The sequence below is a fragment of the Protomyctophum parallelum genome (assembly GCF_964188405.1).
Source record: "Protomyctophum parallelum genome assembly, chromosome: 14".
Classification (NCBI taxonomy): domain Eukaryota; kingdom Metazoa; phylum Chordata; class Actinopteri; order Myctophiformes; family Myctophidae; genus Protomyctophum; species Protomyctophum parallelum.
In genome coordinates this window covers 32,456,942-32,475,897 of record NC_139709.1, presented here as the reverse complement: position 1 = coordinate 32,475,897, position 18,956 = coordinate 32,456,942, and the positions used below count along the sequence as shown (strand labels likewise).

General features: G+C 42.4%; 1 protein-coding gene across 2 annotated transcripts in view; it reads left to right on the top strand.

Annotated features, from left to right (window-relative positions):
* Positions 1–18,956, top strand: part of pth1r (parathyroid hormone 1 receptor) — a 67,519-nt gene that overhangs the window by 42,836 nt on the left and 5,727 nt on the right. Inside the window, exons 3-7 of one of the 2 annotated variants that reach the window (XM_083781226.1) lie at positions 523–633; positions 1,115–1,233; positions 10,313–10,407; positions 13,085–13,271; positions 18,366–18,519. In XM_083781226.1, the coding sequence (XP_083637352.1) occupies positions 523–633; positions 1,115–1,233; positions 10,313–10,407; positions 13,085–13,271; positions 18,366–18,519 (666 nt within the window). Of the gene's footprint in view, positions 1–519; positions 634–1,114; positions 1,234–10,312; positions 10,408–13,084; positions 13,272–18,365; positions 18,520–18,956 lie in introns of both variants that reach the window. The other variant, XM_083781225.1, reaches the window with a different exon arrangement.

The following is an 18,956-nucleotide window of genomic DNA, read 5'->3' as shown; positions in this document are numbered from 1 at the left end:
ACCCTAATTACAAATGGAGTGCTGTGATTTTTGTATTTTTTTCCAGTTGTAGTGTGCAACATACTTCATTAGACCTCTTGGTGTGGTTGGTGGGTGTGGCCACAAAAAAAACGACATTCTAACAAATATTCCTCCTTTAAATAATAATAATAATACCTGATGATCATGTTTTAGTGTGTGGGGAAACATCACGGCACTCCATCTTTAACAAAACGGTGATGTGAGTGGGTTGCTCTGTACAATCAGTAGTGTATGGTGAGTGTGTAAAAAAGTATGGTGTTGTTGAGTGATGAATGCAAACAAACCAAAACGTGCCACGGGGAGAGAGTAGAGAGCATCTGAAAGGGAAACAACGGGCTGCTCTTAAAGCCCTGAGAGCACCGTGCGACCTCGTCTCCTCTTGCCCTGGTGCACATGCATGCCTGGAGTCACTTAATGCTAGATGTAAACGCTAGAGCCGAGGCAACACACATGGTTCAAGACTCTACCTTTAAATGTCACCACTGCTTGTTATGTCAGCAGATGGTTTCTGCTTGCCAGAGTGGGACGGCATTGTTTGCTGGCCAGAGGGGCCTCCAGGCAAGCTCGTGTCCATTTCCTGTCCAGAGTACATCTACGACTTCAACCACAGAGGTAAGAACACGCCCCGTCGACACTATTATCCCCGAAGCTCATTCAGTACTTCAAGGAAAATCAATACAGTCGTGTAGTAGTGTATTGACCGTTTCTGACCGAGGCTACATCATTGATTTCTTTTTGTTATGTTATATGAAAGCAGGGAAGCATAGCTTCAAATTGACATGTTGGTTTGTTCACCAGTTTTGGAAATATGGATAGAGTAATATCTCGCAGAAAACAGCGAGTTGAGAAAACAGGCTTGAAAGGTTCAAGCCTTAAAAAACAAATTTTTCTCTGCCTAATTGCCAGGCCTTGCATATCGTCGATGTGACAACAATAGCACTTGGGAGTTGGCGAGCACCAACATTGAACAAAGCCCTACAGTATACTTATCAATGTGATTGTCTGTTATTATTATCTGCGTACCCCCTACTGTGTCTCGTGTCAACGGTTGGCGACATCTTTAAAAAACAAAATGTTCTCTCCCTAATTGCAGGCCTTGCATATCGTCGATGTGACAACAATGGCACTTGGGAGTTGGCGAGCACCAACAACAAAACATGGGCCAATTACAGTGAATGCGCAAAATTCCTCTCCCACCAGAACCACGAGAAGGTGAGTCATGTCATACCCATCACGGCATTAATGAACCCAGACGGGAACCCCTTTTTGTTCTACTTTAGCTGTTGAAAAATAGCAGATCTACAAGCTCATGGATCTGCTATTTTTGAAAAATCGTGAAAATGTGTCGTCAAATCTCTGAATATATAGAGCGCCGAAGTCCTGACGTCACTCGCTCATCCCCTGGTTCACGGAAGTAATTTCTCTATGGAGAATAACATGGGGTCATCTTGAAATCGTCTCATATAAGCGTTGTGGTCCAAAAATAAACAAGCTGTCTCGGCGATATTGTCAGGGAGGTGTGTCTGTATCGTTTACGGCCGTCAGTCACTCATATTGTTTCTAGCGAAAATCTAACTAATTCGGCAGTAGTAACATTAGCGTTGATGTCAGTTGATCCTTCATATCCATATGAGTGAAACGGCCAGGATGAGATGTTTATTTTTCAAACGCAGTTCTTATAAGAGGTGATCTAAAATCCCCCTATGGGGGATTACAATGCAAATAAAAGTACACGAACCAGTGGACTTAGCGCCCTCTACCGATATTGACGTCAGACTTCGGTGCTCTATATTCTTTCACAGTGAACGCTTTTAACTCAAATATTTGCTTCTGGGAGGGTTCCTGGAACAACATATTTTCAGATGGGGGTCGGTGGCCAAATCCTTGACACAAGTTTGAAAACCACTGATACAGAAACACAAGGTTTTTCAGAAAACTGTCATGATTTAGAAGACATTTTGTAGATCTGTTCTCAGGTCTAAATGGGTTTAAAACCCCTTTCCCACTGTACAAAGAACCCACTAAACACACACTAAATGTGACACCTGACATGACGTGACACTGCTCATGTTCACCCCCTTTTTCCCAGCGAGATGTTATGAGAGACCTATTTCTGATCGAGGAGAAAGAAATCAGGATAATGTAATTTTGACTTATTTGTATTCCAGATCCTCTACTCCCGAAACCCCATGCCTTCATAATCCCAAAACAATTATTGTCACTGGTTTGGATTGTTGTAATTATTGTGTTTTGCCTCTGGACAGAATGCGCTGCCAGAGAGAGACAAAGATAGACAGAGGTAGTGACTCTGTATGTGCGTGCGTGCGTGCGTGCGTGCTACTTCTCAGGCATGTTTGCGACATCAATTGTGATTTGTGACACAGCAAAAAAACAAAAACAAGAAGGCATGCTCGTCTAGTGAAGATTTCCCACATTTAAAAAAACCCCCACATATACACAGTAATGTGTGGTGGGAAACAAGACTACACAATAGCCAATTATAGCCCAAGTTGAGACATTCAGCCAGTGTGCTTTATTGATCACCACCCAAAAAACTAAACGGAGACAACTGTGATCTACACACGGTACACTACTGCTGCACTACAGTACGTTGCATTGCTATTACAGTGTACTGTACATGGAATTTGAAACCTATATGGAATTGTTTTCCCTTTGCTGAGGGCTTTGGAATAGTGGCGCTGATGTTAATGTTGCTGTCCGGAGGGAAACCTCATAACTCCATTTTTGAGGTTTTCGAAAATATTGAACCAATGGAAAGTAGTAAAAAACGCATTGGACAAAACCTCTTAACTCCATTGGACCCTCAGACTGTCTGTTAAAACAGCTAACTCCACCACCTTTCTCCTTCTCATGCAAGTAATTGACAATATCTAAAGTCACAACACCAACTTTGATGAGGCAGTATTGCATCGTTTAAAAATACTAGCCCTTACCCGTTGTGAGACCCCCTTGTGGCCGTGGGGGGTACTGCGCCCGGGTGCATTTGTAATTGACTAATAAATTCATTAATAATCATTAATGTGTCAAATCGAAAAAAGGGCTTCGTTACGCCCTCCATATTCATATGGTCAATGAGTGATTGGTGCAGGCATTGAGGAGTTACGGCAGTCACAGTGACACACACACACACACACACTCAGACATTGTTAGAATTATATGATATAAGGTTTTATTCATTTCATTTACTGAAAAATGAACATTTTGAAGTTGCTCGTAGGCACAGTCTTTGTTGAAGGTAGCACAGCACAATTAAACAGCACAGTATGGTAGTTTGGCAAGACACAATAATCTTTGTCTGTTCATATGTGTGGTTCTAAAGGAGGGAGAGAGAGCACATAAGGAGATACTACAATACTAAAACAAATACAATACTCATCCCATGACTGCAAACAATCCTAATCCACAAACACACAATACTACAATATACAGCATACATGTACGCAGCGTAATGAAACCATAATGTCATATTCTGAATCAGCCCCAAATTACAATGAAAGCATAGAATGAAGTATATACTTGGTTACCAATACCATGTTAGAGTAAATCAAACAAATGGAGCTGATCATTAGTATGCATTTAGATTAGGCAAAACATAAATAACACAAATTCTGGTGCTTTACTTTGGGTCAGTGACGCACACAAGTAAAATATTCATCAAGTAGTAAAGTGATAACATATTAGATCTAAAGGAAATACACATCTCAGACTGTTTCTGAAAACTCTCATCAAGACCATTGGGGGCACCCCGACCTGAACTAATCAGTGCAGCTGCACTGAATGACAATTGTCAATCTAGATGAGGGCATTTTGTACAGCTACTGATGTTTACGCAATACTCTGTTACTCTCTGGAAATGAAGTATTGCAATGTGGGTCTGAGCTGACAGGCCCTTTTGGATACCAATCAAGTCATCTTAATTCAAGTGGCAATAATTTCAATTATAATGTTTAGTGGCATGTCATGTGGTCTACCGACCTGCACAGCCATTGTACCCCTGGGCGGGGTCTATGGGCTGGAAACCAGGCTACAGACATTGTGATCTACTGGTAGATCGCGATCTACTGTACCTTTTGGGCACCCCTGATCTACACCGTACACTACTGCTGCACAATGTTGCATTGCTATTTACAGCGTACATGGAATTTGTAACCCATTTCGAGCAAAGACCTTTTCAATACAGTGAGAACATGCTGCCACGAGCCTGAGGCACAATGAGGGGTCATCATGGTTTATTTGAACATGATGTGCACAAGGGCAGAACAGCACAACACATGTTGCACTTTGATCTGAATTAATTTGTTAAAGTTCGTAAGTGACCTGCCTGGTTAAAAAAAGGTTAACCCTGTATTTAGGCCTGACGTCGAAAATGTAAAAATGTCTTCTAAATCATGACAGTTGTCTGTAATACCTTTTGTTTCTACATCAGTGGTGCTCAATATTTCATGTCAAGGACCCCAGAAATTATATGTAATTGGTCACCGACGCCCATCTGAAAATATGTTCTTCCAGGGACCCCCCCCCCCCCCAGAAGCAAAGATTTGAGTTAAAAACGCTCACTGTGAAAGAATATATATTCAAAGTGCTGCACCACATTTTCACGATAAAAAAAAGCAGATCTACAAGCTCGTAGAGTGCCGCGCTACAAGCTTGTAGATCTGCTATTTTTCAATAGCTAACGTATAACATAATGTTTAAAACATCAAAAGGTGTTCCCACCCAGAATGGGTTAAAGTCATACTCTGTGAGATTTTCTGTTGGCGACCATTTATTTTTACACTCCAGTAGACCTAACGTACTTTTGAGCTCATCTTCTTTCTCGTTATCACAGGATTATGTTTGGAATACAACTTGCAATGTGGTTTCGATAGACAGCTCCTGGACCTGAAATTCAAACCATATTAAAACCGTATTAAGTGTGCTTTCGCCGTTAGCCCAGCCGTTAGCCACGGCGTCCCTTCTCTTCCGCATTTGATGTGCCTTATTTACCGTGCAAGCACATTACTCGCGGACAGATGAACATATTGTGAATAACATCAAGGGCTTTAAACTTACTGAAATAATAAAGTATACCGGAAATAAAAGAAAAAAAGTGATCATGTTAGCCTACGGATGGATGGCGCTAGAGGTAAGGCCCTTATAGGCCGTAGGGTCACCGAAATCAATGCTGTGCATCCTGCATTCTGCCTATTAGATTATGAGATATCCGAAGTTTACGTGTTGGTCCTGAGAGTTGTCCTGGGGTCACATAGGGTAGGGGTACGTTTTCTATAGGGCAGTGGTTCTCAAACCTTTTCATGTCAAGGACCCCCAAATTTACACTTACTAGCCCGCGGACCCCCATTTGAAAAGATATGCGAGGGACCCACATAAGAGAAGATTTTTACGGCTTGTAGATCTGCTATTTTCAAAATATTTCTTTAATACATTTGAGAACTTGAAATGAAATGAGTATACTTTTACTTTTGATACTTTTAAGTACATCTTGATACCAATACTTGTACTTACTACTACTACTACTACTTACTCAAGTACATTTTGAATTCTGGACTTTTACATGTAATAGAAAATTCCTACATTGCAGTATTGATACTTTTACTTAAGTAAAACAATTGAGTACTTTTTCCACCACTGGTCGCTTCCAGTTCCACTCCATGCTGACCAACCTGTAGGAGGCGCTAATGTAAACTAAAACAATGTGCAAGTCCAAGTGTTGATTTTGACAGCAAATTTAGATTTTAGTCATAGTCTCTTGAATAGTTTTCATTTAGTTTTAGTCACATTTTAGTCACCTGAATGTCTTTGTGTTAGTCTAGTTTCAGTCCACTATACATCATAACATTTTAGTCGAATAAATGTACAGTTGATTTAGCCGTTTTGGCGGGCCTTCATGCCGTCATAATGGCTGATTTTACACAACCAAGTGTAAAATGACTTATACTGGATCTCTTGTGTCCACTCCACTAGTCCCTTCCTAACAGTTTCTATTTTTTTTGACGAAATTGTCAAAAATATTTAGTCTTAGTTTTAGTCACCATAGCTTAGTTTTCATTGAGTTTTCGTCAGTGAAAAAAGGTAGTCGACGAACATTTCTTTGTCATAGTTTTAGTCGACGGAATCAACAGTGGCCAAGCCGGAGGCAGCGCCAGGGAACCTAAGCCCAGTCAGTCTCCACCACGGTGCCGACCCAATTGACTGAGTTCAACATTCGCAAACATTGGGTTACCATGGGTTACTTAGCCTGATTGCATGCAATCAGTCCCTGAAGATGAATGGTACAACTCAAAATTCATAAAAAAGTAGATCAACATGGCATTATTAAGGGCATTATGTTCAAAGTGTATGCCCATGCCACTATATAAAGAGCTGTAACAGCTTTAAAAAAGTGGTATATTCCAATTGTCCATTGTTTTTAAATCAGCTTGATTTGTGCCATTTTTTACTGCAAAACGATATGTAATTCTGACCATTTCCTGCACACAAAACCCTGATTCCATGAACCAGTGGCTCTCCCACACGCATTCTCCCTCTCCTCCCCGGCTTAAATGTGGAGCCTCGGTGTGGAGGATGTGGCAGACATTGGCATAACCTCATCCTTGACGCCCGACAGTTTCTTACTGACTCCAAAATGTTTATGTTGATGGGCTCCCAGGAGTCGTTGCTGGTACTTAATGATAAATGCCATACTCACAAATGAAACCCCCTTCTTCAACGGCACAATTACTGCACCGCGGACCACCGCCACCACCACAACTTAGAGACCCTGCATTTGGCATGCGGGCTCGATGCTAAATGATAACAGCAGTGGGGTGTCTGGTTACATCACCCCTAGGAAAGGCCCCTCTAGCCCGCCTGCTGTGTTGATCCAAAGAGGAGTGTGGTTAGCGGCTCCCCTAACCATGTCCTCTGGCTGCCTGCTCGCCGCTGTAATAATCGCACCGCCTGGAAAGTCAAAGAAAGCTCCACCCAGCCTTTTGTGATCGAGCTCCATCGCTCAATTCAAAAGGGCTGTTTTTCTTTTATTAGAAACGTATGCTTATATGGTGACACCACGTCTGTCACCAAGGTGGGATTTCAAAGGCAATGTTTTTTTTTTTTCGTTTTGTTTTTTGTCTCAAAAAAGTCTCAACCGAGTAGTGACCCGTGGGGTCCTTTCTGTTTCTCTTTGCTGGTTGCTGAAAGGTTTTCTCCCTATCCCATACCCTCATGTGTTTACAATGTAATGCACTCACTCACTCACAAAATGTATCGCAATTGCCCCAATTTCCTTCCGTGTTATTGCGACCGAAGGTCGCAGTTAGCTATGGAATCGTGCATTTCCCGGCAGAGTGTTGGTCGGGCACGTGACATCATCAGGGACGGAGATCCCTGACGTCATCAATATTAAGCCCATATATGGAGATCACTGATGTCATCAATATTGGCCAGAAACTCTACATCTGACCACAAACCTCAAACTCTTAGATCTCCATATATGGAGCTGACCTGTTCTGACATTCCATATGTTGATCCTTCCCCATCCATCCTTCCTCTTCGATGACTCCCTTTTGAAGTTTTGACCTTTTGAAGTTTTGACCCATCTAACTCTAGACGGGCCTGCCCCAAAGTTATTAGTGCAGCCGCGCCCGGCAGCTGGCAAAAACTCAGTTCTCAACAGGCCCGGAAATTAAGATCTGACCCCCCCATTCCAAAGCGCCAGCGCTCGCCCAGTAGTCTGCTGTCACCCAGGAGGATGCGTGCACGCAACCTCTCCAATTAGGGTGAGGTCGCTTCTCACCCTCAGCTGGCGTCTTACTGGTTATACTGTATGGTGATATGTTTTTGTGTTCTGATTTAATGATTTTGAAGTTATAAGACCCCAACTCTGCTGTATTTAACAAATGAACTGCTCCTTTATTATTGATATCAAACCGGATCGCTGATTTAATTATTTTTTTTAAATGCTTGGCTTTTACTTCTTTAGTGATCCTAGAAGTGATTGGCGCTGCCGTTCACCTCCCTTTATACAGGCTGACTAAAAAGCTGAATAACTTGTCATCTATGGAGCTCTCCATGGTTTGGATAAAATGTGCAATGTTCGGAGGTCTTTGCTGATTTTCCGGTGATCTAGATGGGAACATTGGCGCTTTCTAGAGCAAGGATGGCTTCATTTTAGCTCGATAGCATTGACGCTATTTATTTAGCATCTAAGCCACCCAAACAGGATGTGAATCCAGGTGTGTCACACTACAAACAGCTCGGCAGTCTGCGTCCACCAGGTGGCAGTAGATGGGTTAATGGACATTAGCACAAAGTGTAAAAAAAAAAACAGCTAGATGGAAGTAATATTTTCATTATATTTTCATCGTGTAAATGTGGCTTATCTGTTTCTATACATTTTGTGGCTGAATTGTTGCTTTGGCAGAAGTCCTATTATCGCTCTGTCTTTATGCTCGTGCAGCAGTCACAGCAGTTTATTAGCTTGTGGATTTAATTCTGCCAAATGCCAGGCAGAACTGAACATTTACCAATAAACACAACACCTGTGACTCATTAGTGACTGATTGCCAGGTCATTCCTTGCACCTTCTGGTGGATGAAAACAGAATATGAGGTGACATATACAAACATCCATCACCACTGGGTTGAACACCACTATTGTTATTATTATTATTATTATTAATTGATGCATTGATGCATTGCAGCCCATACTGTACTAGAAGAGTACGGGTTCCTCAACCTTTTCAGCTCCAGACCCAAAAGATACATTTGGTGACTCAAACAAAAATACAGATACAGATTATGAATGAAGAGTGTGTGTGTGTGTGTGTGTGTGTGTGTGTGTGTGTGTGTGTGTGTGTGTGTGTGTGTGTGTGTGTGTGTGTGTGTGTGTGTGAGAGATACTTTGTTTGTGAAAGTGTCACGAAACAAACAGCTGATCTACAAACTCGAGTTTGAAGATCATCTATTTTTGCAAGCTTGGCCTGGTCGTTTAATACAAGCAGGAACGCATGACCCCCCAGAGAGAGAATCAAGAGAGCGCTCAGAGCACAACTGGGAGAAAAGAACGGAAAAAAGGAAAACCTACAGCGGCGGCGCTGCCTCGACAGCTGCATTCCATGCTGCGAGTTTCAGAGATGATTCAAAATGCATATTCTGTAATGGTAATCACAAATCCAATCCAATGGTAATCACAAATGGAACGTGGTGTGTCAAATTTGAAGTCGCTGGGGCAAACGGTTCTCAAGTTACGTGCATCACAACCGTACAAACACACACACACACACACACACACACACACACAGAGACGTGGCACATTTATAGTTAGATACGATAAGAACGCCATGTTAAAAGTGGTTACATTTGTCTGTGGTCATGCCATCGACCCTCAGGTGACGGTCGATGGCATGCCGTATCCGGTTCAGGATCATAGAGTTGTAGACCTTTGCAGTGATGCATGTCAGGCTGATGCCTCTGTAGTTGTCTGGCTTTCAGAGGTCTTAATTACTTACTTACCTACTTACTTACTTACTTACTTACCTGTACACAAGGTGTAACAATAAAGTACAACCTTGAACCTTGATCTGTAGGTTGTTTTTTCCGCTTTGGAAATGCAAAGTTCCGCCCGACAGCAACAGTTAAATAATAAACAATGCATCACATCGCCACACATCACTTTAGGCATGGGGTCATTATTTGAAATGACAGTACTTTGAAAACAGACAAATCTATTATTATCTTGGCAATTCTGTAGTTGATTCAAAGTACAAACTACATGGTATACTGCATGGAGAGTAGAATACTGTTGTTTATATAACTTACCAGTAAGTCGCCCCTGACTGACGGCGAGAAGCAACCTCACCCCCAAAAGGGCATCCATCTGGGTGACAGCAGACTGTACTGGCCATATAGAGCGTGTCTTGAGTGTACAGGGTTTGATGAGGTCTGGCCCTATATGGAGCGTGTCTTGAGTATACAGGGTTTGATGGGGGTCAGATCAATTATGGAATGTCAGAACAGGTCAGCTCCATATATGGAGATCTAAGGGTGGCAGCGGGGGCTGTGTCTTGAGTGTACAGGGTCTGATGAGGTCAGATGAGGTCAAATCAACATATGGAATGAACTCTGTATCGGCCATGTATGGAGCGTTTCACGAGGCGTGATGGACGGACGGACTGGTTTTGCAGGTTTTCATAGTAAACTGCGACCTACGGTCACAATAAATTCTATATACTACAAACTGTATATGGTAGTAATTTTCCTTCATACCACATGCCCTTTTCTCCCCTGTACAGGATGTCTTTGATCGGCTATATCTAATCTACACTGTGGGTTACTCCATCTCTCTGGGATCACTTATGGTGGCGGTGGTCATCTTGGGATATTTCCGGTGAGTTGTCGCTGCAGTTTTTCCAATCTTTCCGAACACAGGGAGAGGGATTTAGATGCAGGGGGTGGAAATAATATTTAGAGACATTATTCGGTAGATAAAAGCATGCCAGTTATTTGCCAATGCATCAAAAAGAAATCTAAAGCACAGTGAGTATTATTGGGATTGAAACTGACTTGCATTACTTTAGAAACATGCTGGGTTTTTTTCATAGCGTGCAATAGCATGCTAATATGTTTGCACAAAGGCAATCTACCAACGTGCCTCAAGCCTGAAACGGCTGGCATCACAGGATCAAGGACACTTACAAATAGCAGATCTACAAGCTCATAGCGCGCCACCGAGTGGCGCGCTACGAGCTTGTAGGTCTGCTATTTTTTTTAAATCGTGAAAATGCGGCTACAAAGCTTTGAATATATATTCTTTCAGAAGACTTTTTAATTTTTTATTTATATCAGGCCTAAATGGGAGAAGGAGGAGAAGACACTGGGAGCAGCACGGACATTTTAAGCCTTTTATTTAGGTGCTATAGTATACAAAGAACGACTAACGTTTCGACCTAGAAGGTCTTAATCGGAGTCAAGATGAAGACCTTCTAGGTTGAAACGTCTTTTTTGTATACTAGCACCTAAATAAAAGGCTTAAAATGTCCGTGCTGCTCCAGTGTCCTCTCCTCCTGCTGCTAATATTTTGCACTTTGTGTGAAAGGTTAAGCAATGCCGTATTGACAATCGCGTTATTTGTTATTGACTGCAACGTTTCACAGATCCGTAAGATATTGTGTTGGTAATTGTGCCTGACAAGAAGCGTACATGACTTCAGCATCAGAGTGGTTTCATGGAATTTCTTTCCATTTAAAGACTCATACTGTAGATACAGAATAGTTAAAAATTGTTCAAAACAAATGAGTAAAATACAGCATTTTCTCCAAGGTTACTGAACTATACCCGCAACAATACAAATTAGATGAGATAATGGGATCTGCTGGACAAATCCCTTCTTCTCCTATGCTGTACCTTGCTGCTAACGGACTGTAAAACGGTGCAGTGGTTTAAAAGTAGGGAAGAAACAAAAAAAAGTTGAATTCATCTTTTTTTTCTCCGTGGCAAAAAAAAGACTAATGAATGCACAGGGGACTGTTAATTATTTGCTTATTTTGTACAGAGTATCTGGAATTGGTGTGAAAACATTGTTTACCATGGTTTCCACCAACGTGACTTAGTGCAGGTATGCTGTCAGAAGGGCTTTAGTAGAGTAGATCGAGTGCCCAACAGGCACCAGGAAATCTATGGGCCAAATGACTTTAATAAGACATCCCTTGGGGTCCAGCTGACATTATGTGGGTCTGTGCTCTGGAGAACGCTGTGCTCATGTCTCCCCTTCAACATGTCAGCTTTTGGACTGCATTTGTGCAGTTTACAAATGTTTTCTAGGCAGAAACTGGGCATTTAAACCACTTGAATCCAGCATCCTATACTCTGGTGGGGAACATTAGCCAAAGATAGTAGATATACAAGCTCACAACACGTCGCAGCGGGACATGTTGTGAGCTTGTAGATCAGTTCATGTTGGCTAATAGATGTGGGGTAGGGGGTTTAAAACAAGTGGTTAACATTAGCAGGGGAACAGTTTAGTACAGTGGTTCCCAAACTATTTCATGCCAAGGACATCCAAATTGACACTAATTACATTTAATTTCAAGGACTCCCAGTTTGACATGCATATTGGCCTACAGACCCCCATTTAATGGCATTTTTGTCTCTGGGACCCCAATTTATATTGTAAAATCAATGTTAATTTAACTCTTGAGAGTGTACAAATGGAACCAAATGGACCTTAGGGTCCATTTGGTTCCATTTGTACACTTTCCATTTGTACACTCTCAGTTACAGATCCATAAGGGTCCATTTGGTTCCAAACTATCATTTAGCTGGGGACCCCCTGGAACTCCCTCAAGGACCCCTTGGGAACCACTGGTTTAGTAGATTAGCTACGACCATGACCACTGGTTTAGTAGATTAGCTACCACTATGACCACAACTATCAAATCAATAATAATCTAAGGTTCTCTTGTCAGATGCCAAGCCATTTGAAATTACATTTCAAATGATGCGTAATAATGTATTGCTAAAGTATTCTTAGTAGACTCTTTTTTCTCACCTATTCATACAAATTAATTGCAGTTATATAAGAACTTTTAATAATCACTATATCAAGATCCAGCAATATCCTGATTGCAGTGCTGTAGCATGACCTCAAAAACACCTTCCCTTCTGAATGCCTAAAGAGGATGTTTTGGGGTGCATTTTGACAGATAACGTTTGTTTGTCTGGGGTGAAATTCACATGCTCTTGGTACCACTCAACACATGCTTGCAATTTTGTTTTTACAGCTCACTTTGAGCCGAGCAATTCAATATTTGTGCTTTGCAAGCCTCTAAATCTAAAGAATGTGTTATAGTCAGCGTGGAATTCAGCTGGCTCTAATTAGGATGAGTATTGTTCATGTGTGTGGAAATGCTTGCACACATACACACACACACACACACACACACACACCCACACTCACGCACGCTCGCGCATGCACCAGAGATACAGTTAGGGAATGTTGTGTTTTATCTTTATATATAACTTTTCTTTTTTACCACCTAACTCAATTGTGCCCCTCTCTCCTGCAGGCGACTACACTGCACTAGAAACTACATACACATGCACCTGTTTGTGTCTTTCATGCTGAGAGCCATCAGTATCTTTGTGAAAGACGTGGTGCTGTACTCCGGTTCAGCGTTGGAAGACATCGAGAGAGTCAGCGTGGAAGAGCTCAAGTCCATCACGGAGGCACCGCCAGCCAACAAAACACAATTTGTAAGTGCAGCAAAAATCTATGTTAAACTAATGTGTACTAATGTGACCTTTGCAACGATGCAAAGGTCTCCGTGACATTACAGAGCGCTCCCTGCATGTTAAAATGACACAAACTCTGTCTGCATATTACTTGTGTGCCTAAGGTTATGGTTATCTTACTACAACTATGGTATTCCAGATATATCTGTCTGTCTGTCTGTCTGTCTGATATTAACCTGAGGGCCACATTAAGTGAAGGTGGGCCGCCAGTTGCCCACCCCTGGTCTAGGCCATCATTATTTTCTCGCGGGAACGACATTGTTTATCCTTTTGATGCAGATGTGTAAAAAGACACGGTATATAAAGAAAGACCCAGGTAATTGTTTAGTCAATTTGCTTCATGTCAATGTACAGCATGGGCTTTTCATTCCGAAGTGCCCTGCGGCGCAATGAGTGGAGACATTTTGGTTGGCCTCAATGGGAATCCAACCCTTAACCTGGCAGTCTTTGTTCCGTGCTCAACCCATTGTGACGCACAGTTCCAAACTTCCATGCAGACACGGGTTCACTAAAGGGACACCCATCCATATGGAATCCATGATGGAACTTCAAATAAAGGCAAACTCCTACAGCATGGAATCCATGATGGAACTTCAAATAAAGGCAAACTCCTATAGCAATGATTAGAGGTGATAGTAACTGGAAGATCTCTTGACACACGAGTGATGTGAGAATGGAGTGCTGCAAGGAATTAACTCCCACTGCCTTTACATGTGGTTTGAGTCACTGAGGCATGGAGGCTGATTTTAGCTGTAGCTTTCATTGGTGAAATCAATAGACCTCCTTAAGCTTTTCGCTCACCAAACCCACACAAGCAACATGGAATAAACTAATTGGATTAGATCTGAGACACCCAGGGTCGCTGTGTGTTGTTGTACCATTGCTCATACACGCTCTGGTCCGTTTTTTTATGAAAGATGTTTTACTAAGATCAGATTCACAGGCTGCACTGGCTAACCAGCTCAGTGGCCTTGTGGTTAGAGTGTCCGCCCTGAAACTGGGAGGTCGGGGTTTGATCCCCGGCCGGGTCATACCAAAGACTGTAAAAATGGGACCCAATGCTCTCCCTGCTTGACACTCAGCATCAATGGGTTGGATTGGGGGGTCAAATCTACTAATCAAATGATTCCCGAGTGTGGCACGGCTGCAGCTTCACCGCTCCTTGGCTGCGGCTCACCGCTCAAATGCAGAGAACAAATTTCACTGCGGTAATGTGTGTGACAAATCGTACGACTTTGACTTTGACTGCAGTCTGGTCAGAGAGTGAGCGACAGCCACAATCTGTGTGGAACTAGCACCTAATTGACAAAGGATGCATCTCCTAATATAATCAGGGACGAGACTCTGGATCACGGAAGTATGACAAAACATGAATGGCAAGTACAGTACAGCCCATTAGACAGCCTTCAAAAATGACAAATGAAGCTGTCACATACAGTTTATTAGTTTATTTTTGAAGGATGACCTGTAAAATGCTAAATGAACCACATAGGTAAATCAATATGCGACGCAATGTGAAAGTGCGGACTAGCCAAACATCAACTCGGGACTCCTGAATCGAAGCCCTTCACACCCTCTCCTGTCTAGCATCAATGTCCTGAGCTCTGCGGTGTTGTTAGCCCTGCGGTGGTGCTGCAAGTGTGTGTCTGCGTAGGTAGGTGGTGCGCCTCTTTCTCTTCCCGGCTGGGCCTTATAGTGAGGGAGCTTAGGGCCATATTTTAGAGAAATGTGGACACGGCTGGCAAAGGCCACGTCCAATTCAGTAGCTTAATGCCAGTTATCGCCAGCCAACCTATATAATGCAAAACATTCCTAATTTAATTAATTATATTCATGTGAAATGTCAAACTACTGCGTTTTCATGATTCTGAATCCTTTCCAAGCATTAGTAGTTTTGCACGAAAAACAATGCTTGGGCTAAATGTGATGCCGTCATCACAAATATGATGAGGTCATCACATAAATGATACGTAGCTTGCAGAGTTAGTCCAGTCAGATATACTCGAGGGGTTTCATGCCGTGCTCAAGGGCGCATTCATATACCGTAATCTCCGGACTATAAGCCGCACCTGAATATAAGCCGCACCAGCCAAATTTAGGGAAAATCCCATATACAAGCCGCACCGGACTATAAGCCGCACCGGACTATAAGCCGCAGCTACGTTAGCTCAGAGCCTGAGATGGCTCTGCGTTAGCTGTAAAAGTCCATAGATTAGCCGCACCGTTGTATAAGCCGCAGGGTTCAAATCATGGGTAAAAAGCCGCGGCTTATAGTCCGGAAATTACGGTACTCAAGGGGTTAATAAAAAATGCTGCATTACTATGTGGGTGTATTCAGTGTGTGCAAGACCCACACGTCATTCGCTGATGTGGCAGTCGGCTGACCAATTGGGCGGGCTACTTAACACTAGACTGCATGTTCTTCCTGCCTTCCTTCTGCTTATGGTTCCTGGTTGCTGTCAAGGAAGCTCTTAGAAGGAAGTGAAGTGGTCACGTGACTGGGCTGCGCCATGACACTTTCATGGACACTTTCATGGGAGCCAAACTCACACCGGTAGTGCAATGAATACATGGCAGTGAATGGAGCCGGCTGGACCAGCTCATAACAAACATTATACATGAACGATTGCGAGCTTTGTCATATAATTGGTTCAGGAATATGAAAGAAGACATAAGTGATATCACACGTTTTTTCCGAGTGGTTGTTTTTTGACTTAATAACTATTTATTTTTATTGAGGTATTTATAGAAGAGCACATAGTAAGTTTTCTGCCTGGGCTGCTCTCTGCTCTTTGAAAAAATAAATCACATTAAGTAGTATGCACATCAAAAAATAAGACGGCTTAAAATAACGTGTTATATATATTATTTTATTTTCCAGAAGCGATCACTTTACAAAAGGTCTCAGTCATTCATAAATAATGTTTGTTCATGAGCTGGTCACTGAGCTCTCATTGGCTCCAGTGCATTCTGCCGAACTTCCGGGTGTAGTTTGGCTCCCGTGAAAGTGTCCATGAAAGTGTCATGGCGCAGCCCAGTCACGTGACCACTTCACTTCCTTCTAAGAGCTTCATTGGTTGCTGTCTAGAATGAATAAGAAGGATAGTGCACGGAGGCACGGCCTAGGCGGGAGGTTTGCACATGCTCAGTGTAAACAGGAACTGCGATGATGAGGTGTTCCAACAGAGGTGCTAGAGGTGCATGAGAGTTGCTGACACTGAACTGAAATAATAAAAAGGATATCACGAAAAGGGAATAGTACAAAGTTGATTTTGTTTCTATTTTTATTTTTAAAAGTATATCAATTTCTTAACTGTGGGAAAAATGTTGTGTATAACAGAAGATAAAGGACAAGTACATTCACTAAATGTTAATGTTTTTATATATTTTCTTTTGTGGATTTTCCATGTTCTTTAGTACATGTGTCAAACTTTTATTTTTGTGAAATGACAAAGGAACATGGATACTGTTCATTCAAGTGCTGTGGATGATACAAAGTATTTGAAAAGGGAAGGGTGGCTGCTGTTTAATTCTCAACTGTTCTGGATCTCATTATTTACATCACAAGTTATGAGCTTTCTATCTAGAACCTCTGCTGGAACACTCCATCATCGCAGTTCCTGTTTACACTGGGCGGGCGGCGGTGGCTCAGGGGTAGAGTGCCTGGATGGTAACCGTAAGGTTGCCAGTTCGAACCCGGGCTCCCCCAGAGTTACTGTCGAAGTGTCCTTGAGCAAGACACTGAACCCCTAATTGCTCCCGATGTGCTAGTTGGTGCCTTGCATGGTTTCCGCTGCCATCGGTGTATGAATGTGTGTGTGAATGGGTGAATGTAATGCACAATCTCTGTAAAGCGCCTTGGATAAAGGCGCTATATAAATGCACCATTTTACACTGAGCATGTGCAAACCTCCCGCAGGAGCCTAGGCCACACCTCCGTGCACTATCCTTCTAATTCATTCTAGGTTGCTGTTATGTGATGTTTTCTCCCAGCACCACCGCTGGGCTCTGTTAATGATGTTCCCCATGGGGAGGGGTTTATTGTATATCTATCTCCCTGCTCTTAATGTTTATCGATGGCGTTTGATTGTGCCGAGCAGGGAGAAAAATGTAGCAGAGCCGAACGCCAAGATAAAATATTATATGCACACTTGTATTCTCATTCTATAATAAATATTGGTTAAATCAATTCGTGAGTTGTCTGACTGAGCTGGGGTTGTCAAACCGTACTTAGTTCAGTCAGGCAACCTGGCATTGTTAAAGATACTTTTTTCTTGGCATTAAACTTGAGGCAGATCCTCCTGCACTCCATTAGTTCGCTCCCTTTCTCTGCTGTGTGTGTATATACAGTAGAGAAGCCAAACTAAACATAAAACATGTTGGGTTATTGTTGTTGATGAACAATGCCGTTTATTTGCGAAAATGTAGTCCTTTAACCCATTTTGACCTGAGGACTCATCTGTGTCGCCTTAGCTTTAAACAACTTAAACCATTATTTTAAACTTTAGCTGTTGAAAAATAGCGCTGCACTATGAGCTTGTAGATCTGCTATTTATTTATTTTATCTTGAAAATGTGCCGCAAATCTTTGAATATATATTTTGATAGATAGATAGATAGATAGATAGATAGATAGATATACTTTATTAATCCCTGAGGGGAAATTGAAGTGTTACAACAGCAACAGGCAGCCAGCGTGACGCATCGCCAAAAAAACTGATTTCTCCACTCCAAAAGAAAAAGGGAAGGGAGGGGGGGGGGGGTTAGGCGAGGTAAGGGAGGGAGAGAAAAGAGATGCGACCGCCTTCTTCAGAAGCAAGAGAGAAAAGAGTGAACGTTCAGAGTGAACCGAGTGAACAAGCTCGTAGCGCGCGCCACTCGGTGGCTACCGCAGACCTACGAGCTTGTAGGTCTGCTATTTTCTGAAAAATCGAAGATAGAAACAAACAAACTTTTTCAGAAAACCGTCAGGTTGTAGAAGACATTTTTTTAATCTGATCTCAGGTCAAAATGGGTTAATCAAAATCTGTCACTGTGTCATTTTGGTGCACGCTAGATTGGCTGCAAGGTGGCCGTCACCCTGTTCCTCTACTTCCTGGCCACCAGCCACTACTGGATCCTGGTGGAGGGCCTGTACCTCCACAGCCTCATCTTCATGACCTTCTTCTCAGACAGGAAGTATCTGTGGGGATTCACACTGATTGGATGGGGTGAGTTCTGCTCATCTCCTACGTGGTGCGTCCCATGTTTATTATGCCGGGCGGCATTCCCAAACATTAAAATGTAATAGATTTGGGCATTTGGGACGCATTCACTAATGTGCATGCGTGCGTGTGCCTGTGTAAGAAAAAATCTGAAAAATAATATAAATATATATACCAAAATATATATGTAGTATATATAGTAGTTTTCATAGTAAATGATGTCCGTTCGCTGATAGATAAATGAACCCCAAGTAACGGAGCACAGTGGGGCAAACTGATCATCAGGAAAACTTGGAAAAGCATGCTTTCCAGCTCCTGCATTGTACACACTGTGCGTTTTCTTTCTATAAGCACAGCGCATACAATGTGGATGCTGTGGTGCACATTGTCCTCGCTGCAATGATCTAAGTGACATAATTAGCTAAATGACATGCAGGCTCGTA